The following is a 26,271-nucleotide window of genomic DNA, read 5'->3' as shown; positions in this document are numbered from 1 at the left end:
AGTGCTAAGAGGGGCCAAGCACGCAGACGCTAACCCCCCCTCTTTCCAGAGGCAAACCAAAAACCAACCGTTCTGCCAGCCTGCCTCCTCCTGCTCCTCCTCTTCCCTCCTTAGGCACAACTCACCACGCACATAAGCTTGCTTCCCTCCCTCCCTTCCTTCAATTCGCTGCCCTATCTCTCGCCTTAGCCTGCAGTGAATTGAACCCATGCTCCAGGGTTTTTAAAAATTTTGACAGCTGAGCGCTCACCTAAATTAGCCGGGCGGAGCGCCCAGCTAAAACCCGCTAGGGAGAACACTGAAATAGTGATATAAAGATGTTAAAAAGGATTGTTGCCTATATTGGGTCCTGTGGAATACCTCAGGGAAAAGAATACCAGGAGGAGTAAATTCCATTCCAGTGCACATAGTAGGTACAGTTATTGAGGTTGAGGTAAACCAATCTAGTGCAGATCCCCTTCAGCTAGTATCAAAAACCTTTCGAGTAAAATTCTATGATCAACTATTTATATGTGACTGGTTTAGTAATATCAGAAACATCTACTTGTCTTTTAACATATTATAGCACTAGTCTTTAAGCCCGTTAACATTAACGGGCGCTAGAATAGATGTGTGTGTCTGTCTTTCTTTCTGTCTCTCTCTTTCCTCGGCTGTCCACCACCACCCCTTGCCTGCTCCCCCTGTCCAGCAGTAGCCCTTCTCCTTTTATTTTACCTCCCCCGTGTCCAGCAGTACCCCTTCCCTGCTCCCCCTGTCCAGCAGCAGCCCTTCTAATTTCCTTTTACCTCCCCCTGTCCAGCAGCACCCCTTTCCTGCTCTCCCTGTCCAGTAGTACCCCTTCTCCTTTCCCTGCTCCCCCTGTCCAGCATCCACTAGCCCGGGCAGCCTCGGGGCTTTTGCTAGGCAGGCCCGCCTCACATTATCAAAGTGGGCCGGCCTAGCAAATGCCCCGCGGCTTCTGCGTTTGCTGGTCCGGGGGTGAGAAGAGGCGTCCCAGCAGCGGTAGTTCAGGAAGTCAGCTGGCATTGGAGATCGATGCAGAAGGCAGGCAGTGCGCATGTGTGGCATGGAAACACACAGCACGGTGGCAGGGATCACGGCATCGTAAGTGCACATGCACGCTTAGGGTTTTATTATAGAGGATACCCAGTAGAGTGGCTTCTGTATGACTGTTCCAACAAAACTGAGCCCATCTTGGTTGAAAATCATTCATGCTTTCCCCAAAGTTTGGAAATTAGACTACCCCTATTTTTCTTTCTTACCTTAGAAAGGAAAGCCAGATTTGAGACAGGTCTGTAATTAGTGATAACTTAAGGGTTGCCTTATATATTTTTTCCAAAGATGGACCAATGCATCCTTAAGACACCATTGCAAAACTCATCTCATTGATCAATGAACCAAATAATCCTTCATTTCCTTCACCAGCTTTGAGGGGATAGGATCAAATCAAGAAGCAGTGAATTTCTTAGACATCAGTATTTTGTTAATCTCAACAGATTGGTAGATTAAATGACTTCATTAAACTAAATAGGACTGCTATAGAATGAACCTGCAGAAATATCAGTTAAGTAATTCAGGAGCTGAAATACCTTTGGGTAGCTGTAAACTGAAATGACATGGAGACAATATACTTATATTTTTTTAGCTCTAGTAGAAGCATACAGTACTGTACAGTCTGTACAATGGTACTGTGTATTCAGGCACAATATATACCAAAGAGTTTACAATTTAAATGTGTACCTATCGGTAGTGGGGAGGTAGTGACTTGCCCAAGATGATAAGGAATATTGATGGCAGAAGCACTACTTGATCCCTTGCTCTCAAAACTGTTGCTCTTATCAATAGGCCTTCTCTCCAACATATACAACATGTTTGACATATGGTATCCCTCACATGCTCAACTAAGCATCTTAGAAAGATATGTTGGAACAGTGACCTTCCTTATCTATCAGTGCTCCATTAGATGTCAACCCTGTGTGTGAGCATTGATACCTTGCTTGCCTTGGAGAATACCTTTTAAAGATAAGCATCTTTGTTTTCTCCTTTAACAAGCATTTTTTTCTCTCCCCTGTTTTCTTTTTAACGTAGATTAATAGATCTTGGCCAGTTTGAAATTGTAACAGGAGGCTGGGTTATGCCTGATGAAGCTTCATCTCATTATTTTTCCTTAATTGACCAGTTGATAGAAGGACATCAATGGCTAGAGAAGAATCTTGGTATGTCTTGAATTTCCTTTTCCAGTTCAGACATTGTATTTTTAGCCCATGTATATTGTTTTAGTTTGAAAACCTTTTTGATATTTTTAAACAGGTGTAAAACCAAAGGCTGGATGGGCTATTGATCCTTTTGGGCATTCTTCAACAATGGCTTACCTTCTGAAACGCTCAGGGTTATCTAACATGCTTATCCAGAGAATTCATTACTCAATTAAAAAGTACTTTGCGACCCAGAAGACTCTAGAATTTTATTGGAGACAAAGCTGGGGTATGTATGGATGTATCATAATTACTTATAGTTAAAGAAAAAACAATAACCAAGCACTTTATCCTTTCACTTTAGAAGATCCCCAGTGCTGCTGTTCTTTAAAGGTACTTTTTCTGTGAGCAAGAATTATACAAATGTTCACGCATGGTGAAGGGAGCTGTGTTGGCTGAGTTTATATCATGAGGTCTCTAAAACAGACAATGAAAATAATTCTGCAAAAGCATGAATTGTCAGAGCTAGTTTTGGTGTTTGTGTACTTAAAGAAGCAAGTTTGTTCAACTGGACACCAATGCTCCCTTCCATCCTTGGATCACACATGGTAGCTAACATGTAGCATTCTATCTGGATGAGAGGTTTCAGATGAAGGAGGAAGTTTATACCTTGGTTCACAAAAGAGTAGGAAAAGAGGTGCCTGCAGCTCTTTAGTATCAACTACATCCCCTTCAGCTAGGGTATAGTAAATGATGGCAGATAAAGACCCGAATTGTCTATCCAGTCTGCCTAAACATACACTCTCTAATTTAATGATTTCATTTAAATTGTTCTTTTTCTTAGATATTTCTGGGCCAGAAACCCAGAGCTCTGCCCGGTATTGTGCATCTACTAGAGTCTCCGTCAAAGCTCACTCCAGCTCATCTAAACCATCCCAGCCCAACCTCAACTGAATGGCCATATATGTGACACAGACCGTGCAAGTCTGCCCAGACTGGCCGTAGTTCCTCAATATATACCATTATTTTCTGATTAGAGATCCTCTGTGTTCATCCCACGTTTTTTTGAACTCTGTCACCGTTTTCCTTTCCACCACCTCCGTTGGGAGCACATTCCAGGCATCAACCACCCTTTCTGTAAAGAAGAACATCCTAACATTACTCTTGAGTCTATCACCCCTCAACCTCAGATTATGCCCTCTGGTTTTACCATTTTCCTTTCTCTGGAAAAGATTTTGTTCTTTGTTAATACCTTTCAAGTATTTGAACATCTGAATCATCTCCCCTGTTCCTCCTTTCCTCTAGGGCAGGGGTGCCCACACTTTTTTGGCTTGCAAGCTACTTTTAAAATGACCAAGTCAAAATGATCTACCAACAATAAAATTTTAAAAAACACAAAGCACACTGTACGCAGAGAAAATGCTAATTATCATTTGTATTTGGGTTTTTTCCAGAGGTCAAAATATGCAATGTCACCTCAGTAACAATTATACAAAAATAGGGGTGGTGGTCACGTGATGAAGCAGAGCTAAGCGGAGGCTTCTTGCCTTAGCTCTGATGCTCTCGCACCTATTTTTCTGACTTTTTGCCTTTCAAATTTACCTGCGCACTCCCTGACTCACCTGGGAGGTATTCCGCGGTCTCCTCTTGCCGTTGGAAGACTTGCAACTTCATCTGCTGCAGCTTGGCTGAGTTATGCCTATCAAGACACCTCGACAGGCAAAAGCACAGAAGCCTCGCGGTGTTGGCAATATGCCGTCTGCATCCTCAAACCCGCTAAAGGTGCTACTCCAGGAGGATGTGGTGAAGGATCTGACTAAAAATATCTCAGCAGCGATCGATGACTGTTTGTCTAAACTGCAAGCTACTGTTGAAGACATTCGTGATAGCATGGAGTGGCACGAGCAGAGGCTTCAAACTGCAGAGACCTGAATTGCCGACCAAGAAGATCGTACCTCCACCATGGAAGAGCAGATGCGTGCCTTGGAGACCCGGTGCACGATCCTGCATGCCCGACTCGAAGACCAGGAAAACCGGGGCAGAAGGAACAATATCTGTATTGTGGTATTGGTGGAGACCATCAAAGAAGAAGAGCTTTGATCTTTCGTGGAAAAGTAGTTACCAGAGGCTATAGGGTTCCTGCCTGCGGGCACAAGGATCCGGGAGGAACGAGTCCATCGAGTGGGCCCCTGTAGGGACGGGCTCTCGCCTGTTGTGTCAGGAGGCCCAAAAGATTTGGTCTTGGGCGACAGCTCGCCATTTATTCCTAAAAGCTGTCTACATCCAGGGAGAGCAGAATTCCTTAGCAGACAATCTCAGCAGAATTCTCCAACCCCACGAATGGACTCTCGATCCCATAACTCTCCGGTCCATTTTCGCTCAATGGGGCACTCCTCAGGTGGACCTTTTTGCAGCTCCTCACAATCATCAACTGCCCCAATTTTGCTCCAGACTCTGCTCCCCTCACCGTCTGGCAGCAGATGCGTTTCTCCTGGATTGGACCAATCTATTCCTTTATGCATTTTCTCCTCTGCCTCTCATGTTGCGGACCTTGTTCAAGATCAAGAGGGAACAAGCCACCATGATTCTCATCGCTCCACGGTGGCCCAGGCAACATTGGTTCTCCCTTCTGCTTCAACTCAGTTCCAGGGAGCCCATACTTCTTCCACTGTTTCCTTCTCTGCTTTCTCAGCATCAGCAGTCCCTTCTACATCCCAACCTACAGTCTCTGCACCTGACAGCTTGGTATCTCTCGGGCTGACCTCGGCCCATTCACTTCTTTCTCAGCCTGTCCATTCTATTCTTGCTGCTTCCAGGAAGCCGGTCACTCTTCAATGCTATCAACAGAAGTGGACCCGGTTTTCTTCCTGGTGCCTTCTGCATCGTCATGATCCAACTTCGCTAGCAGTAGAACTAGTGTTGGATTATCTTCTTTCTTTATCTAACTCTGGTCTCAAATCTACTTCTATCAGAGTCCACCTCAGTGCCATTACTGCTTTTCATGAGCCAGTTCACGGAAAACCTCTTACTGCTCATCCTTAGGTTTCCAGATTCATGCGGGAACTTTTCAATGTGAAACCACCTTTCAAGCCCCCTCCTGTGGTCTGGGATCTTAATGTGGTTTTTTCCGCCTTAATGAAGCCTCCTTTTGAACCATTGGCCACAGCTCATTTCAAATTTCTCACTTGGAAAGTGGTCTTCCTTATTGCTCTCACCTCTGCCAGGAGGGTCAGTAAATTGCATGCACTAGTTGCCGATCCACCTTTCACAGTCTTTCACCATGACAAGGTGGTTCTGCGTACACATCCAAAGTTCCTCCCTAAGGTTGTATCTGACTTTAATCTTAACCAGTCCATTGTCCTGCCTGTATTCTTCCCGAAACCTCATTTCGTCTGGAGAACAGGCTTTGCATACTTTGGACTGTAAGAGTGCTTTGGCTTACTATTTAGAGCGCACTAAGCCTCACACATCATCTCCCCAACTTTTTCTGTCCTTTGATCCAAATAAGTTGGGACATCCTGTTTCTAAACGTATGTTATTCAATTGGCTTGCTGCTTGCATCTCGTTCTGTTATGCTCAGACCGGATTGCCACTGGAAGGTTCTGTCACGGCCCATAAGGTTAGAGCTATGGCAGCGTCGGTAGCTTTCCTCAGATCAACTCCTATTGAGGAAATCTGCAAGGCTGCTACTTGGTCCTCAGTTCATACTTTCACATCTCATTATTGTCTGGATGCATTCTCCAGACGGGATGGACACTTCGGCCAATCTGTTTTACAAAATTTATTTTCCTAATGGCCAACCTTCCCTCCAGCTCTCTTTTTGTTAACTTGGAGGTCACCCATCAGTTAAGAATATGCTGCCTGCTTGTCCTGGGATAAAGCACAGTTACTTACCGTAACAGGTGTTATCCAGGGACAGCAGGCAGATATTCTTACGTCCCACTCACCTCCCCGGGTTGGCTTCTTAGCTGGCTTATCCTAACTGGGTACCGCGCGCCTCCATTGGGCGGGAAGGCACTCGCGCATGCGGGTCTGGCCTAGCTAGAACTTTCTAAGTTCTTAGAGTGCAATCACTCTAAAATTGTCCGTACCGGGGCTCCGTCGGTGCCGTCACCCCTCAGTTAAGAATATCTGCCTGCTGTCGCTGGATAACACCTGTTACGGTAAGTAACTGCTTTTTCACTTGTTATTTGTGCCTGCGTTTCTACTTGCCTAGAGGGACTTTTTAGGAAGCCCGAGGAGGCTGGGGGCCTGGTCCTCTGCTGATATCTGAGGGCTTGGATTTGGGCTGTATCTGGGCTGTCTTCTCTTTTGCCCTGAACAATGCCTTCCTTGTTTGACAGTGGGGGGCACCTTATCTAGCGTTGTGGGGGACTGCTATGACTGCTTGCTGCTGCTCCTTGGTGCAACCTGAGGGGTCCTGGGCTCCGTGCCTTAGCCAATTCCGGTGGGCCTGGCTTTGGTGTGGCACCCTCACTGTTCCACTGTTCCTTTGTTTCAGCACCTGTCCAGAGTGTGGGGTCCCGCCGAGGTGGCTGCGCGGTGTTGGCATGGAGAGTCACCGAGGGATCCCATCTCTTTCTTTATTCCCTCAATGGTGTGCTCGAGAGTGGGGCGCCGGATCTGCTGGCCTTTGGCTTTCCTTTGACCGGCAGTGGCCCATACGCCTCGCAGACTTGCACTTCTTTGTACCAGGACTGCCGTGTATAGTTTGGCTTATGATTCAGTTCGCAGTGTTTTGGGGGGGGCTTTTAATATTCCCTTTTATTTTCTTCTTTCCTCTTTCATTTATTCTTCTGCCTTTTCAATGTTCTATGCCTCTGTGGGGGAATTGCTCTGTATCTGTTATTTGGTGGGTGGGGGGTGGGTGTCTTTACTTCTTCTCTCTTTTGGAACTAGGACTGTATGTCTTGGGGATTTTTATCCTTCCTGAGCTCGGATAACAGGCTGCGCTTGGGTTATGGGCTTCATGGATGCTGTTATTCGACTTTGATGCATTATGGCCTGTCTGTTTATCGGGGGGGGGGGGGGGGGGACTATTTTTACATTGGTGTCTGGGAGGGTATGGGTAATTTTTCTCTGGTTCCATTGTGGGTGGGGAGGAGGTCAGGGGAGGATTTTTTTTTCTTTTGGTTAGCTTTCATGTGGAGGCTGGAGGGGGAGGGGTGGGTGGAGGGTTGTCTGGTGTCTGTGGTGTGGTATTCTAGTGAGTTGGGGTGTGCTTCTGGGTATTCCTGGTGTGGGGCGGGAGGGGGAGGGAGTGACTGGGACGCAGTTACGAGTCCTGAGGAGTCCAGCTGGGAGGCCTTTTGGGATTATTCTGTGGCAGGTGGCTTTCAGCTAATTGCCCTTTGTGCCTCCCTTGACTATGGCTCATCTCACCTGTAATCACCTTAAATGTGGCTGGTATTAACGCCCCTGTAAAGAGGAAGAAGGTTTTGTCCTTTTTAAAGAAGGAGCGGGCTTCAGTGGCATTTTTACAAGAAACTCACCTCACTGATAGTGAACATAAAAAACTGGTTCGGGACCGGGGAGGGGATATAGCCTACTCCTCTAAACAGAGAGGAGTAGCCATTCTTATCCATAAGGGGGTGACTGCAGTTTCCCATAAAGTTCTTACAGATCCACCGGGGCGGTATGTTATCTGGGCTGGCTGCATCAATGATCGCCTTGTGGTGTTGTGTAACTTATATGTGCCCAATATCTACTCACACTCTTTCTTTTCTAGGATCTTGGCTCACTTGGTCGCTCTTCCTAACTATGAACTGATTGTGTGGGGGGGGGGGGGGGGTGACTTTAATGTCACCAGTGATCCTTCTGTAGATTGTAAGCCGGCCAGAGTGGTGCGGTGGGACAATGAAAAGTTAGGGGTGAATTTTCTGATGGGAGAATTGGATCTCTCGGATGTGTGGCACGTCTATCACCAGGGGGAGGTGGATTTAACCTATTTTTCGGGTGTGCACCACAGCTACTCTCGTTTGGATTATTTTTTTATTCCAGCTTCATCCATCGGCCGGGTGATATGCTCCCACATTCTGAACGTCTCTTTTAGTGATCACGCTGCTGTTAGTTTCACCCTGACATGGAGTGGGGTACCTATTGAGAGAATATGGTGTTTTAATCCTACCCTGTACTTGGATAAAGCCTTTCACACTTACCTCATTGAAGAATGGACCTGCTATTGACAGACAAATTCAGGCGGGGAGGTCTCTGATATGGTCTTCTGGGAGGCTGCTAAAGCTTACTCCAGGGGCAGTATTATTGCCTACACGATTCGGAAGAGGAAGCAGCGGGATGCCGAACGGACTTATTTTGCCTAACAGCTTCGCGCCAGTAAGGCCCAGCATATCCGGATGCCTGATGTGGGGGCCCGCCGCTCTTATCTTGATCTTCGCAAACTTATAGATACTATCCTGACTGAACGGGCGCTGACCCATATTGATGTCTACAAGTTCCAGCTTTATAAATGGGGTAATAAGGCGGGCAAATTGTTGGCCAATTTAGGAAGTCCTCGCGTATTTCTCGTATTCAGAAGGGCTCAGACATTGTACACACGGAGGATGGGGCCATTCAATCGCAATTTGTGCGGTTTTACAGGGACTTGTATAGATTGGGCCCTTATGATCTCGCTGCGAGGGACTTGTTTTTTCACAATTTGACTTTGTTTGCCTCGCATTTCCGATGAGCAACGGAGCACGCTGAATGCACCTATTTCATGTCACGAAATTCAGGCCGCCATAGGCAAGTTGAAGTTGGCTAAAACTGCTGGGCCAGATGGTATGGGGCCGGAGTTTTATTAAATTCTGAAACCCCAAATTGGGCCAGCCTTGGGAGCTATGTATGCTGACATGCAGGCCATATCCTCACGAGCAGACTCATGCCCATGTCCTAGTTCTCCCTAAGCCATGGAAAGATCCTGAATTGGTGGGCTCTTATCGCCCGATCTCCCTGCTTAATCAGGACATGAAGCTTCTCACGGCCATCCTGGTGGGGTGGTTAGCCCAAGTGGTCCCACACCTTATACATGAGGGGTTTGTCCTGGAGTATTTTTCCTTTTCCACCATCATGAGGGCGTTGGTGGCGCTTCGGGAGGTCAAATGTAGAGGGTGATGACCTCCTGGCCAGTTTGGATGCCGAAAAGGCCTTCGATAAGATTACTTGGCCTTATCTTTTCTGGATTGTTCAACAGTTTGGTATTACTGGCGTGTTCCAACAGTGAATAGTGCATCTTTACACTTCCCCCATCGCCCAGTTTCTTATTAACAAACGGCGCACTGAATTCTTTCCGCTGCTCAGGGGTACCCATCAGGGTTGTCCCCTGTCCCCACTCTTGTTCATCTTGTTATTGGAACCTTTGGCTATTATGATTCGGGCCACTCTGGCTATTACCGGTATTCAAGTGGGTCAAGAGGACTGTAATATCACCATGTTTGCTGACGACATGCTTTTATTTGTGAGTAATGCCCGGGTGTCTATTCCCCTTTTGACTATTCTGATAGATCTGTATGGGACCTTCTCGGGACTTAGTATCAACTGGTAAATCAGAGGCTCTACCGGTCACCTCTCTGTGCACCTCGCGGCGCTGCCCTGACTTTCCCTTTCGCTGGGCGGAGGGGGAACTTAAATATGTAGTGTAGATTGGGTTTGTGTCTTTCGCCGTAACCTCTCAGATAAACTTGTGCAACTTTGGGATTATTGTCTTCGATGGGGAGAGCTACCCCTTCTCTGTTGGGCAGGGTGGCACTTGTTAAAATGACCTTGCTCCCATAAGATTCTTTATCCCTTACAAATGCTCCCTTTGTGGCTCAAGCGGGCCTAAAACTCATTTATCGGCACCTTTATCTGGCATAACCACTAAGCGAGCATAAGTTTTCAGATGCTCATTCAGAGTCGGGGCAGGGGAGGGCTGACACTGCCGGATCTTAGATTATACAATGTGGCTGCCCTGATGAGATGGGTACATGAACTTTTTACTCTACATTTTCGCTTTGCACCAGCAGGTTTGCTGGATTCATGGGTGGCTCTGCACTGAGGTTGGCGTGCTTGGCTCTCCCGTGGTGGGGGCTCCCTCGCACGGGGCTTAACTCGATGTGGCTGGACTCCTGAAGTGGGCGCTATTATGGTGGAGGCAAAGAGTTGGCAGGGGCCAGGGGAATTGGGCTTTTCAGCTGATTTGTGGTAATCTCGAGTTCCCGCCAGGAGTGGAGGGGACATGGAGGGTGGGGGTGGGGGAACGGTTTGGTATGGGTCGCTGTATGGGGCATGTTTGTCTCACGGACAGCACTCCCTTTGTTTTTCCCTCTTATGACGAGCTCCACTGCCAATGATCAGCACCAACGATGCCATTTTTTGCTTACCTGCAGCTGCACCATTATTATCTGACCAAACATTGGCAAAGCCAGTCGGGTGGCAATTTCTTAAAGGTGGATAAACTTTATGTCCCTTCCTTCTACCTTCAATTCTCTCTCCATTTGGTATGGGCTGACACGGGCAAAGTGTGCAGATTCAGGGGCGGGAAATTTCATGGCGACACCAGGAAATATTTCTTCACCGAGAGAGTGGTTGATCCTTGGAACGAGCTCCCGGTGCAGGTGATCGAGGCAAACAGCGTGCAAGAATTTAAGAGCAAATGGGATGCCCATGTGGGATCCCTTAGAGCAGGGGTGCCCAACGCGTCGATCGCGATCGACCAGTAGCTCAGGAAGGCAACTCGAGTCGATCGCACTCGTGTTGCCGTCCTGATCTACGGGCCGATCAGCCTTCCTCTCCAGTGTTCTCCCTAGGGCCTTTTAGCTGGGCGGTCCACCCAGCTGTCATCTGCCGCTGCTGAACATTAAAAAAAAAACCAAAAAACCGGCTTGGAGATTTCAGCCCCTAGCGAACTTATGCTCCGGGCTCTAACGTGTGCGTGCCGGCTTCTCTTCTCTTCCCTCCGAAACCGGAAGTTATGCCCGGGGAGGGGGAGGGGGGAGAAGGGAAGCCTGCACGCACATGTTGAGAGCCCTGAAGCAAGCGTTCGCTACGGGCTAAGGCGGGAGACATGTTAGTGAAGCATTTCCTCTTCTTGCTGCCGGGTCCTGCCTACTTTCTGTTTCCGCGAAGGCAGGACCCGGCAGCATTTCCCCCAACAGTTCCTTGCGATGCTGGTCGGCCGAAGCAGGGAGAGGTTGGGGCGGCGTCGGCTTTTGGGCGTGTTATTGGCGTCGGCTTTCGGGCCTGTTATTGGTGGCGGTTTGGTTCCTGGTCCCCGATGGCAGTTTGTGTCCCCGATGGCAGTGGCAGTGTCTTGGGGGAGGGCAGGGAGAAAGAAAGAAAGAAAAAGGGCAGGCAGGGAGACAGAAGGAAAGAAGAGAAACAGAAAAAAAGGAAAGGGAGGCAGAGAGAAAGAAAGGGCAGGGAGAGAGGAAGGAAAAGTTGGGGGAGGGAATGAGGTGTGGAGGAGAGGAAGCATACAGGCTGAAAGAAGGGAAGAAAGACTGGATGCACAGTCAGAAGAAGAAAGTGCAACCAGAGACTCATGAAATCACCAGACAAGGTAGGAAAAATGATTTTATTTTAAATTTAGTGATCGAAATGTGTCTCAATTTATATCTGCTGTCTATATTTTACACTAAGGTCCCCTTTTACTAAACCGCAATAGAGTTTTTTTAGCGCAGGGAGCCTATGAGCGTCGAGAGCAGCGCTGGGCATTCAGCGCAGCTCCCTGCGCTCTAAAAACTGCTATCGTGGTTTAGTAAAAAGGGAGGGGGGTATATTTGTCTATTTTTGTATGGTTGTTACTGAGGTGATAGTGCATAGAGTCATCTGCTTTGACCTCTTTGAAAAACCCTGGAATAGGAATGATAATTAACATTTTCTATGCGTACAGTGTGCGTTGTGTTTTTTTTAAATTTTATTGTTGGTAGATCATTTTGACTTGGTCATTTTAAAAGTAGCTCGCAAGCCCAAAAAGTGTGGGCACCCCTGCCTTAGAGGGTTAAGCTAAGGGAACCTGTCACCAGGAGTGGGATCCCTAGGATAGTAGACTTGGGGGTGGGTCAGTAGAGTGGGCAGACCTGATGGGCTATGGCCCTTATCTGCCGTTATCTTCTATGATTCTATGTTTCTATTCTCAGTTGCACACATAGCTTCTAAGTGGTCCCTTGAATTGGGGGAGCTGGTTAGCCTTGAGGTTCTCACTGCTTATTTTGCTAACATAGTGTGGCGGACCAGAAAAGCCTAACTGCAAGAATTACAATTTAAATTACAGCACCGTACTTATTTTACTGGTCTCGGGGGGGGGGGGGGGGGGGGGGGTTAGGGCGGGTCTCTGGGAATCTGAAGTGTGTGTGAAGTGTAAGCGCATGAGGGGATCATTGGTGCATATGTTCATTGAATGTCCTGCGCTGAGCGGTTATTGGAATGGGATACTGGAGTTCCTGATCAAGATCTTGGGGGTGCCTCTGCAATGGTCCTATATGATTCTGGTATTGGGGCATGAGGAGGAGGTGTTGGATCAGGGGCTGTAGGGTGGGCAGACTTGATGGGCTATAGCCCTTTTCTGCCGTCATCTTTCTATGTTTCTATTATTGCGCACTTATGCTTTCTGTATATTGCTCTTTTAGTGGCTAAGCAGGGAGTGCTTCAGCTGTGGATGGATGAGGCAGCTCCGGAGGTGGTGGGATGGAAGCAGTCTCTTAGAGAAGTGGCTCATTGGGAACTGTGCAATGTGGGTGCAGGGACCTAATACGCTATACTGGTCACTATGGGAGGCAGTTATAGCTGAGGTGCACATTGTATGAGGGGGTTATTTCTTTTGTCTTTCTCTGCTGTTCCCAGTCACTCCGGGAGGGGGGGGGGTGGAGTAGGCTGGTGGTGTGTGGTATGTCTGGGGTGAAAACTTTGGGGAAGGATCAAAAAAACTGCACAGACTAACGACTGTTGTTGTTTTTGTTCATTGCATTTGTCCAGATGGGCGCCACCTCTGTTCTGGGGGTCTTCTGGTTCCCACTTGTGTATCCCTTTAGGGCTTGCCCTGTATATTTCCTTGTTGAACTATAGTGTACCTTTTGTTGTTATGTCTGCTTGCTTTTTGAATAAAAATTCTTTGAATAAAAAACCTATACAAAAATAGACAAATATGCTCCCTCCCCTTTTACTAAAACGTGATTGCGGTTTTTAGTGCAGGGAGCTGTGCTGAATGCCCCTCGCAGCTCCTGATGCTAAAAACCACTATTGCGGTTTAGTAAAAGGGGGCCATAGTGCAAAATATAGACAGCAGATTTAAATTCTCAAAACGGACACATTTTGATCACTAAATTGAAAATAAAATCATTTTTCCTACCTTTTTGTCTGGTGATTTCATGAGTCTCTAGTTGCACTTCCTTCTTCTGTAAATCCAATATTTCTTTCTTTCTGTCTTTATTTCTTTCTGCCCCCTCCCTTTTTCTTTCTGTCTCTTTCTTTCTCTCTCCCCCTGCCTGTCTGTCTCTCTCCCCTGCCCCCGCTCTTTATTTCTGTCTTTATTTCTCTCTCACCCTGCCCCCCTAAGCCACCACGCTGATTTCTCCCTGCTTCCCCAAGCCAGGCCTGGCGCGTACAAGTGCTGGGCCCACAGGCCTTCACTTCCGACATCAATTCAGACGTTGGAGAGGAAGTTCCCGGCCAGCCAGGCAGCGATTGCCTGGCCCAGAACTTCCTCTCTAATATCAGAATTGTGGCGGAGGTGAAGCTTTGTGGGTCCAAGTTTCCAAGTTTATATGATTTGATTAATCGCCTATTCGAATTTCTAGTACGCGCCTGGCTTGGGGAGGCAGGAAGAACAAGATCGCAAAGGCAACGCAATCGACTCGCGTTGCCTTTGCGATCTACTGGTCGATCGCGATCGACCATTTGGGCACCCCTTTTCTAGGGTATACATATTCAGGGCTTCCAGTCTCTCCTTATATGTCTTTTGGCACAAACCTCCTACATTTTCTTCACCTTTATCTGGACCGCTTCAAGTCGTCTTATGTCCTTTGCCAGATGCGGGTTCCAAAACTGAACACAATACTTAAAGTGGGGCCTCACCAATGAATGTACAGAGGCATCAACACTTTCTTTCTTCTACTGACTATGCTTCTTTCTATACAGCTTAGCATCCTTCTGGCAACAGCCACTGCCTTGTCACACTGTTTCTTTGCCTTTAGATCTTTGGACACTATCATCCCAAGGCCCTCCTCCCCATCCTTGCATATCAGCCTCTCACATCCCAGCACATATGGTTCCTTCCGATTTCTAATCCCCAAATGCATTACTCTGCACTTCTTTGCATTGAATTTTAGTTGCCAGATATTAGACCATTCCTCTAACTTTTGTAGATCCTTTTTCATGTTTTCCACTCCCTCCTTAGTGTCTCCTCTGTTACAAATCTTGGTATCATCCGCAAAGAGGCAAATCTTTCTTTTTAACTCTTCAGCAATGTCGCTCACAAACAGAACTTCAGGACAAATGTCAGGAAGTTCTGTTTCGCATAGCGAGTGGTGGATGTTTGGAATGCTCTCCTGGAGGAGGTTGTGACAGAGACCACCATTCTGGGATTCAAGGGCAGGTTGGATGCTCACCTTCTTGGAAATCACATTGAGGGATACGGGTAAACAAGGTCTTCCTCAGGGAACACCTGGCTTGGCCTCTGTGTGTGCGAGTAGCCGGACTAGATGGGCCTAAGGTCTGATCCAGTGAGGGCATTTCTTATGTTATGTTCTTAACATATTGAAAACACCAATCTTTGAGGGACTCCATTACTCACCTTTCCTTCCTCCGAGTGAATTCCATTAACCACCACCCAGTGGCGTACCTAGTATATATGATACCCGGGGCCCATCATTTTTTGACACCTCCCCATCTGTACGAAAAATATGATTTTTAGTAACAAGCCACATGTCACACATGAGTACCTAGGAAAAGGCAGCATCTTACATACTGCAGTGAGCAGTACAACATCAATACACCCATTGTAAAACTAAACAAGCCAGACTAGTACAGATCAATCTTGCAGTCAATTCTAACAAAAAAACCATGTCTTTCGAACACACAGAACACAGAAAACACCTTCGCCTAGTATGGAATATGTAATCACAAACTAACCCCTCCCTCTTTTACAAAACTGTAGTGTGGATTTTAGCCACGGTGGTAACAGCTCTGACACTCATAGAATTCTGAGCATCAGAGCTGCTACCACCACGGCTAGTGCTAAAAAACGCTCCACAGTTTTGTAAAAGGGGGGATAAAATAGAAGTACATAGACAAAGGTTAAATTGAACCAGTAAGAAGCTGTACTCTGCATACAGTGCACCACAGAAACAGTGACACACGTCTCCTAAAGCAATAAATAAATAGAACATTTTTTTTCTACCTTTGTCTTCTGTGGTTTCTGCTTTCCTCATCTTTTTGTAACTCTCTTCCTTCCATCCACTGTCTGCCGTTTCTCTTCCCCTATATGTAATGTAATTTATTTATTTCTTATATATCGCTACATCCGTTAGGTTATAAGCGGTTTGAAGAAAATATACATTAAGATTATAAATGAGAAGTAAGAAGGTACTTAAAAAATTCCCTTACTGTCCCGAAGGCTCACAATCTAACTATATGGCATCTTCTCTCCTTCTATGCCCCTTCCAGAAACTGTATGCCTCCCCTTCCATCTCTCCTTTCACCCCCATTGGTCTGGCATCTCTCTCCTCTCCTTCCCTCTCCCACACCTCTCCTCTGCAATCCCTTTCCCTTTTTTCCCTCATTTTCCTTTTAATTTTATTTTCTGCATCTGTCTAGATTACGTTCTTACTATCCTCTCATCAATGTCCTTTTTTACTGTCTACCTAAAGCTTGCCACCTCTTTCCCTCACCCCTCCAGTGTTTCCCTAACTCAATTCCTTTTCTCCCCATCATGTGCCCTCCTTTTATTTATCCCCTCCTTCCATCATGTACCCTCTTTCTCCAACCCTTCCATCTAGTACCTTCTCCTCTCTCTGTCCACTTCCATCCAGTGTCTGCTCCCCTCTTTCTCTCCTCCCATTTCCTTCCTGCATTTGCTGCCTTATCTCTCCCATCTGCACTTCCATCCAGCATAGGCTCCCCACTACCATCCAATGTCTGCCCTTTCTCTCGCCATCCACCCCTCTTCAATCAGCTTCTGCCCCCCTTTCTTTCCCTCCAATATCCTTCCCTCTTATGTCTCTCCCCTTTCTCTGTACATCAATTCCATCAGTACCACCCTTCCATACCACCCTGCCCCCTTTTTTTCCCTCCACCACTCTTCCATTCCAGCAGTCCTGCTCTTTTCTCTCCCTTCATGTAGCAAGGTCCCACGATGACTGTAGCTGCCGGCTGCCAGTCCACCCCACTCCGACATACTTGCTCTGGAGCGGACTCAGCAGCCACATGCTGGAAGATCCCGCAATGACTCGTCTGCTGGCTCTGCTCCGGAAGAAGTAAATTACGTCGGAGGAGGTGGACCCAGTAGACGCAGGGAGTTGAGGCAAAGTTCCACAATGACTGCGTCTGCCGGGTCCACCCCCTCTGACATAACTTACTTCTTCCGGAGCAGAGCCGGCAGACGAGTCATCGCGGGACCTTCCTGCACCTCAGCGCGGCTGCCGACTCTGCTGCAGAGAAAGTAAGTCAGAGGTAATGTGACCATTTTTTTTTTTTCATCAAAAGGGGACATCTATTGACTGTGTATCCTTTCTTTCTGCACTCAGGCCCAACAATTATCCCTTTCTATTCCCTCCCTCCTTCCTTCCCATGTCCTTAGTGCCCCCAGTGCCTCTGTCCTGTATCCTTAGTGTCCCCAGTGCCTCCTTCTCATGTCCTTAGTGCCCCCAGTGCCTCCGTCCTGTGTTCATAGTGCCCCCAGTGCCTCCTTCCTATGTCCATAGTGCCTCCGTCCTGTGTCCTTAGTGCCCCCAGTGCCTCCGTCCTGTGTCCTTGGTGCCCCCAGTGCCTCCGTCCTGTGTCCTTAGTGCCCCCAGTGCCTCCGTCCTGTGTCCTTAGTGCCCCCAGTGCCTCCGTCCTGTGTCCTTAGTGCCCCCAGTGCCTGCGTCCTGTGTCCTTAGTGCCCCCAGTGCCTGCGTCCTGTGTCCATGTGCCCCCAGTGCCTCCGTCCTATGTCCATGTGCACCCAGTGCCTCCTTCCTGTGTCCATAGTGCCTCCAGTGCCTCCATCCTGTGTCCATAGTACCCCCAGTGCCTCCGTCCCGTGTCCATAGTGCCCCCAGTGCCTCCTTCCCGTGTCCATATTGCCCCCAGTGCCTCTGTCCCGTGTCCTTATTGTAATGTAATGTAATGTAATTTATTTCTTGTATACCGCTACATCCGTTAGGTTCTAAGCGGTTTTAAGAAAATATACATTTAAAATTAAAATAAGAAGTAAGAAAGGTGCTTAATAAGTTCCCTTACTGTCCCGAAGGCTCACAATCTAACTAAAGCACCTGAAGGTTGTTAAAGAAGTGGAAAATAAAGAAGAAGATTAAGGTTAAACATTTTAACTAGACAGCATTAATCTGAATAGTACTTTGGTAGTGGAAGAGAGGAGAAAAAAGGAATAGATGTAAAAGGGAGAACCGTTGGACAATAGAATTTTGGAGAGAATTTAAATGAAGGAGATAGAACATTATAATGGCTGAATTAAAAACAATAGTTAAGGTTAAAAAAATTTATAATATGATAAGAAAATAAAGTAAAAATGAAAAATAGTGTCTTTAATCACAGTTTCAGCGTCATTGATGAATTAGAATCAAGCAAGCTGCTCCAAGGAAGTAGCATCGTATTAGATTACCCTCTTTGTGGGAAAGCCGCCCGGTGTTGAAAGACTGTGTACGCTGGTGCCGTTGTTACTAAGGTAAACAGGATATAGGCGATGGAGGCAAAAGCATTGCAACAGTCACTAGGCGCCGAGCTGTACTCTGGCGTCGTCGGGGCTGAGGCCAACATGCCTCCGTCCCATGTCCTTGGTGCCCCCAGTGCATCCTTCCTGTGTCCATAGTGTCCCTTCCTGTGTCCTTAGTGCCCTCAGTGCCTCCTTATGTCGCCCCAGTGCCTTCCAGATTTTGTCCATCCCCAAAGCCAGCCTGCCTGCCTACCTACCTATCTCCCTCCCTCCCTGCCACACTAAAACCAGCCAGCTTGCCTGCCTACATCCTTCCCTCCCTATTGTGGAAAAAAAGAAAGCGCCTCTCTCCTTCCTTTCCCCTGGTCCGTGCCGCTGCAATCTTACCTCCCCGTTGCTGCTGCTGCTAATCGCCGACAAGAAGTCTTCTTTCCGACGTCAATTCTGACATCGGAGAGGACGTTTCGGGCCAGCCAATCACTGCCTGACTGGCCCGAAACGTCCTCTCCAACGTCAAAATTGATGTCGGAAAGAAGACTTCTTGTCGGCGATTAGCAGCAGCAGCAGGGAGGTAAGATTGCAGCGGCGCGGACCAGGGGAAAGGAAGGGCAGGAGGACCCGGGTAGTAGAGCAGGAGAACCTGGACCTGGCCGTCTGTGCACCCCCCAAGCCGTGCACCCGGGGCAGACCGGCCCCCTCCCTTGGTACGCTACTGCCACCACCCTCTGGCATCTGTCCGTCAACCAGTTTCTAATCCAGTTCACCACTTTGGGTCCTAACTTCAACCCATCAAGTTTGTTCAAGAGCCTCCTATGAGGAGACGTAACAAAGGCTTTGCTGAAATCTAAGTAAATTAAATCTTGCATATGTCCTTTGTCCAATTCTCTGGTCACCCAATCAAAAAATTCAATCAGATTCATTTGGCACAATTTACCTTTAGTAAAACCATGTTGCCTCAAATCCTACAGGATTAGATTCTAGGAATTTCACTATCCTTTCTTTCAGCAACACTTGACTCACTTGGTCATCGTGGCCAGGGGAGTTTTTAACTTTCCTGAATCTCAAAGAGACTTATCTCTCCTTTATCACTGTGGTCTATCACAGGAAATATCTGGTTCTGTGTGCTGGGGCAGCATTTTCAATTTGGGCCTTGCTTTTGGCTTGGCTACAGTGTAATGCACATTCAGCTTGATGGTGGCGGTGGCTGTGCATCTTTGATGCCAGGGTTTTGGGTTCACTTTTACCTAAATGACTGGCCGATTTAAACAGATTTAGTGGTGGAGGCCAGTGAGGCCACTGCTAAGTTCATATCTTGGAGTCTCTTGGTTGGGTTGTGAATCAATTCAAGAGCCATATCATTTCATCTAAGGTTTTGGAATATCTAGGAGTCTGTTTCGACATAAACTTGGGAGATGGTTTTCCTTCTGGAGGAGTGACTGAGGAAGCTGCTGGTTCAGAGATGCCAGTTTGTGAGTTTCTGTAGCCCATGGTCTGTATCTGTTTGCAGCTTCTGGGCTTCATGGCTGTGACTGGAGGTGATGCCATGGGTGAAGGCTCACATATGACCTCTACAGCAAGCCCTGTTGTTTTGATGGACATCGAACTCGCATGACTTCCAACATTCTCATCTGCTCACACCCAGGGTGAGGATCACTCTGACCTGTTGGGGCAGTCCAGTAAACTTTTCAAGATGGGTCCCTCTGGATCCTCCTCAGTGGGTACTGATTACCATAGATATGAGCCTCCTTGGTTGGCGAGCTCACAGAAGTTGTCTTAGTCCATTAACCACCTAGAGACCCAGGAGATCCGTCTAGCTGTGCAGGATTTTCAGCTACTCTTGAAAGGGAAAACAAACTGAGTGATTTAATTAGATTATTTGATTGTATTAAGCAGTATGTCTAGCAAATCATGTATTAATGCAGTTTACAAAAACAATTGATATAATAGAAGCAATTGCAGTATATACAATTTCCAATATAAATGATGCAATAAAACCAATTATAATATATACAGTTTTCCAACAATAAAACTAGAACAAAAGTTTCCCACATATAAACCAAGGTAAATGATAACTAAACTAAAACATGTTCTGTTCATCAGTTTAATCTCATTGCTGTCTTGATACATCTGTCCAAAAGGCAAATTTATGTCGGACAACACAACAGCAGTGGCATGCATCAACAAGCATAGTGGTGCCAGGACTTTGGCAGGGGCCCTGTAGGTGGCATGTCTGTCAGTGGGCAGAGATGCATTTGTAGGCTCTCTTGGCAGTCCATATTGCAGGCAATGATAATGTGTAGGCAAACTTTCTCAGTTGCTCTCTCCTGGATCCAGTAGCATGAGAGCTGGAGCTTTAGGCCTTCCAGCTCAATATAGATCCCTGGAGACCTGTTGAATTCAATTTTATGGCATCTAGAGTCAGTGTGAAGGACTCAGCCTCTCAGGGGACAGATACCCTGGTACAACCTTGGCTGGTGGTGTAGCCTCTTTATATTTTCCCTGCATGGCCTCTCATTGACCGCTTAATGCTTAGGATTGCATGCCATCATCATCTGGTCTTGCTGGTGATGTCAGATTTGCCTTGCAGACCTTTGTGTGCTAATCTCTGCTTCCACTGCCTAAGTTTCAGGTCTGCTCTGACAAGGGCTGGTAGAGATGGAAGATTTAGATATCTTTTGTATAATGGTTTGGCCTTTAAAAGATAACAATTAGAAAAGCACAGTGACGGGGGACGTCACGTGCACGTGATCAAGATGGCTGCTTAGCGCCTTCTCTCCGTTCCGACCCTCGTTACAAAAATTAATTTAAACCTCACAGAGAGCCGTATCAGGTCAGTGCAAGTAGCCCATCGGTAGCGGAATGTCGGCTAAAGCTAATAAGCCCGAAACCGCTCCTCCAACGGGTCCGGCTGCGGCGCATCCAGCGCCTAAAAGATCTAAACATGAACCGCCCTCCCCGATTAAGGCCTCCGTGTCTGGCGCCACAGCGCAGGGAGATTCAATCTCACATGATCTCCACGTTTTGCGAGAACTAATGCAAGAAAACTTAGCCGCTACGGCTGATATTAAAAACGAAATCGGAGGCATTCTTACACAACTCAAGCAACAAAATGCTCGCATTGATCTGGCTGAGGAAAGACTTGCAGCGCACGATTCTCAATATTTAGAAATCCAACGTGACTTTTGCAAGATGTCTGTACTACAACGTGATATTGAAGATCTTTCCAACAGAATGTGTCGGAGCAACGTTCGTATCATCGGGCTCCCAGAATCATCTGAAGGTTCAGATCTCCTGTCATTCCTGCTTTCCTTTCTCCCTAATACTTTAAAGCTTCTATTTGACCCTCCGCTCGAGATTGAGCGCGCGCATAGGGTCCCTTCGGGTCCACCTTTGCCTGCCAAACCTCCTAGGCCTGTAGTACTAAAACTATTGCGCTACACTCAAGCCATCCAAATCCTACAAGCTGCTAAATCTTCTTCATCATTACAAGTGGATGGTAAAAAAATTTTGATAGTCCCTGACCTGGCCAAAACAACAGCACAAAGGCGGAAGGCTTTTCTGGCCATGAGACCTCAGCTCAAAAATATAGGCGCCCAATATGGTCTATTCTATCCTGCAAGGATGAAGATAACTTACCATAATACCACCAAAAACTTCGATGATCCAGTCGACCTGCAAAAATTCTTGGATATCACAGTAGGAGCTATGACCTGACCTTTTCTTTCAGGAACTGGAACTCAATTTAAGTCTGGTGATGTTTACTCTGCATCATTTGGTACTCACTTTTGGTTCGAGGGGAGGGCTAGCTGAGCACCTCTTGTCAGCATGGGTTTCCATCTCTGGATCTTTGTTTGTGTTTATGATCCAGATCATTATCAGAATGAATCATCCTCTTCTTTTTTACTTTTATCCTCCTTTTTGCATACTGTGAAAACCACATACTCAACTATTGGTAATCAAATCGCCATTCATAACTCATCTCCTGCTGAGCAGAGGCTATATGCCTTTTTTGAACGTCATCTGTGGACATACACCAGTCATATAATCCTTAATGGTTAAAATACACATTGTCTCCCTGAATGTCAAGGGAATCAACAGTCCTCTCAAAAGGAAAAAGATCCTGCACTATTTCAAGCACCTCGAAGCTGACATCTGCCTACTGCAAGAATCCCATCTCAGTACAGAAGAAGCTAACAAACTCACTGGCGGGTGGGTTCAACACTGCTTTGCCGCCCCGGCCTTGGGTAAGAAGAATGGGGTCATCACTTTGATTAAGAAATCTCTTAACTTTCAACTTTCCGCTCACAAATTTGATCCTAATGGTTGCTGGTCTTTTTTGGAAGGCTCCATAGCTGGGAAACCAATAAAATTGTTCAACATCTATGCCCCTAACGCAGATGACCCCTCCTTTTTTCAATCATTCCAAACTCTTTGTCACTCTTCATTAACTTCAGACACCATTTTTGCAGGAGACTTTAATTTCCCATTGGACCCCTTTATAGACCGATCATCGAATTGCCGTCCAGCCAAACTTCGAGTTAGATCTTCAGTCAAAACTCTGATGGATTCATTTGGCTGGTCCGATATTTGGAGAATATTTCATCCAACCACCAAGGATTTTACCTTCTACTCTGCACCCCACCAAACCTACTCAAGAATTGACTATATCTTAGGTTCCAAAGACCTTTTGAACATTGTTTCATCGACACGCATACATGACATCTCCATTTCAGACCATGCGGCTGTCTCCTGTCACCTCAATTGGGCTACATCTTCTACATCCAGGCTATGGAGACTTAATAACTTCCTGCTACATGATGACTCTTTCATATCGCATATCAAGGAGGAATCTCAATCATTCTTTGATACTAACATTTCTTCAGTCAATGATTTCTCCATAGTTTGGGAAGCTTACAAAGCATGGCTGCGGGGAAAAGCTATTAGCTTCTCAGCCTTCCAATTGAAACAAAAAAAATCTAATTTACACCTAATTGAAGCAGACATCCATACCTATGAATCACAACTTTATAACCGTCATGATCCTGAGATGTACAAAAAGTTGCAACAACTCAAATTCCAATACAATGAACTCTTCAGTTCCATGGCTTCTGCTTCATTATTTCGCCGATCAACCACATACTATGCCTCTTCCAACAAATCGGGTCATCTACTTGCTCTTTATCTGAAAGGTAAACGTTCAAAAAACCGTATCACCCATATCAAATCTGATAAAGGCCAACTCCACAATACAACCAAGGATATATTAGAAGACTTCCGTACATTTTATGAACATCTCTATACTTCGGAATCTACCTCCACTTCCTCTTCATCCATTCAAGATTTCCTCCAATCACTTGACTTACCAAAACTCTTTCTGACCAACAATGTCATTCACTACAAGCACCTATTTCCGCCGATGAGATTGCATGTGCCATTTCATCTCTACCTTCAGCTAAAGCGCCTGGTCCTGATGGGTTATCCTCTGAATTCTACAAATCATTCTCAGCTCTTCTGACTCCTTTTACTTTCATATTATCAAGGTATCCAGGATGCTCCAGCCTCTCTACATAGATTTCTTGAAGCAAACATCATAGTTCTTCCGAAGCCGAATAGAGACCCTGATCTTGTGAAGAATCATCGACCTATATCTCTTTTAAATCTGGACTATAAAATTTATGCTAAAATTTTGGTTATTCGCTTAGAAAAGATAATGTCTTGTCTGATCCATAGAGACCAGGTGGGTTTTCTAAAGGGTTGCTACGGTGCAGACAACACTAGACTCTTATGTCATGTGCTCCACTCCTCTCGATCATTTACTCAACCCTCAGTAATTGTCTCCTTAGACGCTGAGAAGGCATTTGATAGAGTGGAGTGGAAATATCTTTTTGCCGTCCTCTCTAGATTTGGATTTCCTCCATCCCTTATTCATATGATTTCTTTACTTTATGAATCCCCCACCGCTAAACTCATTGTTAATGATGAGGCATCCGCACCATTCACACTACATAGAGGCACTCGTCAGGGATGCCCTATGTCCCCACTCTTGTTTAACTTAGCTTTAGAACCCCTCCTTGCTGCCATCCGTTTCTCTCCTAATATTAAAGGAATCTCCATAGCTTCGATTGAGATCAAAATTTCTGCCTACGCAGATGATGTCCTTCTATACTTAACTGATCCTGAACACTCACTTTCTGCATTAACACGCTTGATCTCATCATTCTCCCTATTTTCAGGATATAAAATCAATTGGGATAAATCTGAGGTTATGCCTCTTCATGATTTTAGTCCTTCCCTCATCCATGCGACCCAACCCTTTTCATGGGTTACTTCTGGCATTAAGTACTTAGGTTTACCATTTGATAAAGACATTAGGTCATTCCAACAATTGATCACCTCTAAAATTCTCTCGCAGGTTCAGAATTCTCTATCTTCCTGGACCCCTCTACATCTCTCTTGGTGGGGTCGTTTAGACACCTTAAAGATGATGGTGGTTCCCAAGATTACATACATTTTCAATATGTTTCCTGTATTATTTCCATCTTCTCTGTATAAACAAGTTGAGCGTCTATTGTTGCGCTTCTTATGGAATGGAAAGCCTCATAGAATTTCTCTTCAAAAACTAAAAGCTCCTCGTAACTCTGGTGGGGTTAATTTCCCAGATCATCTTCTCTACCATAAAGCATTTATTTTAAGACAGGGTGCAGAATGGCTTTCTAATCCCTCATCTACAGATATCCCCAAATGGCTACATTTAGAACTTTCCCTTTTATATCCTTTCCCCTTACTACGTATCATGGGAACAAACAATTTACCACGTATTAAACAAAATCCCATTATGCTCACTACTTACAAGGTCTTAACGGCTCTCGACTCCCAGTTGGAAATCCCTTGGTATAAATCAGCGTTTTGCCCCATATGGTTTAATAAATATATCTTGATGGATAAGAAACCCTTCTCCTGCCCCTCCTGGTTCCATCATCAAGTATGGGATGTGGGCTCTGTGTGTCATCCAGATGGGTCACTATTTACCTTTCAGGAAATGATGACCTCCTTTTCCCTCACAGAATCCAACTTTTTTCGCTGGTTGCAGCTTCGATCAGCTATCAAAAAATCAGGTCTTCTCTCTTCGCTCTTGCACTCTCCCCCCACTTTGTTCAATCAATCCCAGAAATTTCTCGCCCTGGGTCATGCAGCATCACATTTTTATAAATTGCTTAAATCCTTCTCGCCCAACCACTTAGCACCTTTACAATCAGCGTGGGAACATGACATAAAGATGTCTATTCCCGACGTTGCTTGGTCCTCCATCTTCGCATCTACATTCAAAACATCTAGATCTGCTTCAATACTGCAGAATATGTTCTTCTTTCTTCATAGAGCACAATGGACTCCTATTAAATCTAACAAGATTGACGCTTCATACTCTAAAAACTGCTGGTCTTGCAAGAGTGAGGAAGGGTCTTTACACCATCTATTATATTCCTGTCCACTAATTCAGGCATTTTGGCACTCTGTTTGGAACACGATTTGTTCAATTTTTAAATAAATGTTACTCTCTCATATCAAATGCTCCTCCTTAAATCATTTGCATTTAATCATTTAATCCCTGAGAAAGATCTCTACCTACTAGACATGCTAATCACCTTAGCCCTGAAAATTCTTCTCTCAACATGGAAGGATTTATCTAAAGCTTCCTATCCACACTGGTGGAATTTAGTCTGTTCAACTTATAGAATGGAAGCTTACCTTGCCAAATCATGCAATAAAGTGCCAAAATTTCAATCTAGATGGAATTTACTAAAAGATTACCTTTCTTCTAAGAACCCATGAATGGCAAATTCACAGTACCCTTTATTTTCTCTTATTTTTATTATTACTAGTTTCATTTATTTATACCCAGGATGATTCACTCTACCTATATGTGGTCTATTGTTCTTGTTTATTGAGATGTTTTGTTTTTTTTCATGATGTTACTACCTTGCTTGATAACTTCTAAATGAAATTTCTCTGCTTGTTATCTCATGCATCATACTGATGTCATATTCATCTCATATTTACTGATCATTGTACTAGTACTTTCCATTGGTTTGTATTTTTCTAAAATCTTTCAATAAAAATACCTTGACAAAAAAAAAAAGAAAAGCACAGTGACTTCTACCCTGTTTCATTCCAGGAAAATGTAAACGTGTGTTTGGGATGTGTTTGTATCCAGGTGCAGGAAACAGTCCTAAT

The 26,271-nt window shown here is 45.7% G+C and overlaps 1 protein-coding gene across 1 annotated transcript in view; it reads left to right on the top strand.

Annotated features, from left to right (window-relative positions):
• Window positions 1-26,271, top strand: part of MAN2A1 (mannosidase alpha class 2A member 1) — a 414,578-nt gene that overhangs the window by 118,496 nt on the left and 269,811 nt on the right. The window contains exons 5-6 of the mRNA XM_033929139.1: window positions 2,089-2,216; window positions 2,311-2,484. Coding sequence (XP_033785030.1) covers window positions 2,089-2,216; window positions 2,311-2,484 — 302 coding nt within the window. The remainder of the gene's footprint in view (window positions 1-2,088; window positions 2,217-2,310; window positions 2,485-26,271) is intronic.

This window comes from Geotrypetes seraphini, chromosome 1 (assembly GCF_902459505.1).
Source record: "Geotrypetes seraphini chromosome 1, aGeoSer1.1, whole genome shotgun sequence".
Classification (NCBI taxonomy): Eukaryota; Metazoa; Chordata; class Amphibia; order Gymnophiona; family Dermophiidae; genus Geotrypetes; species Geotrypetes seraphini.
Note: the sequence above shows the minus strand (reverse complement) of the source record. Positions and strands in the feature narration are given on the sequence as shown.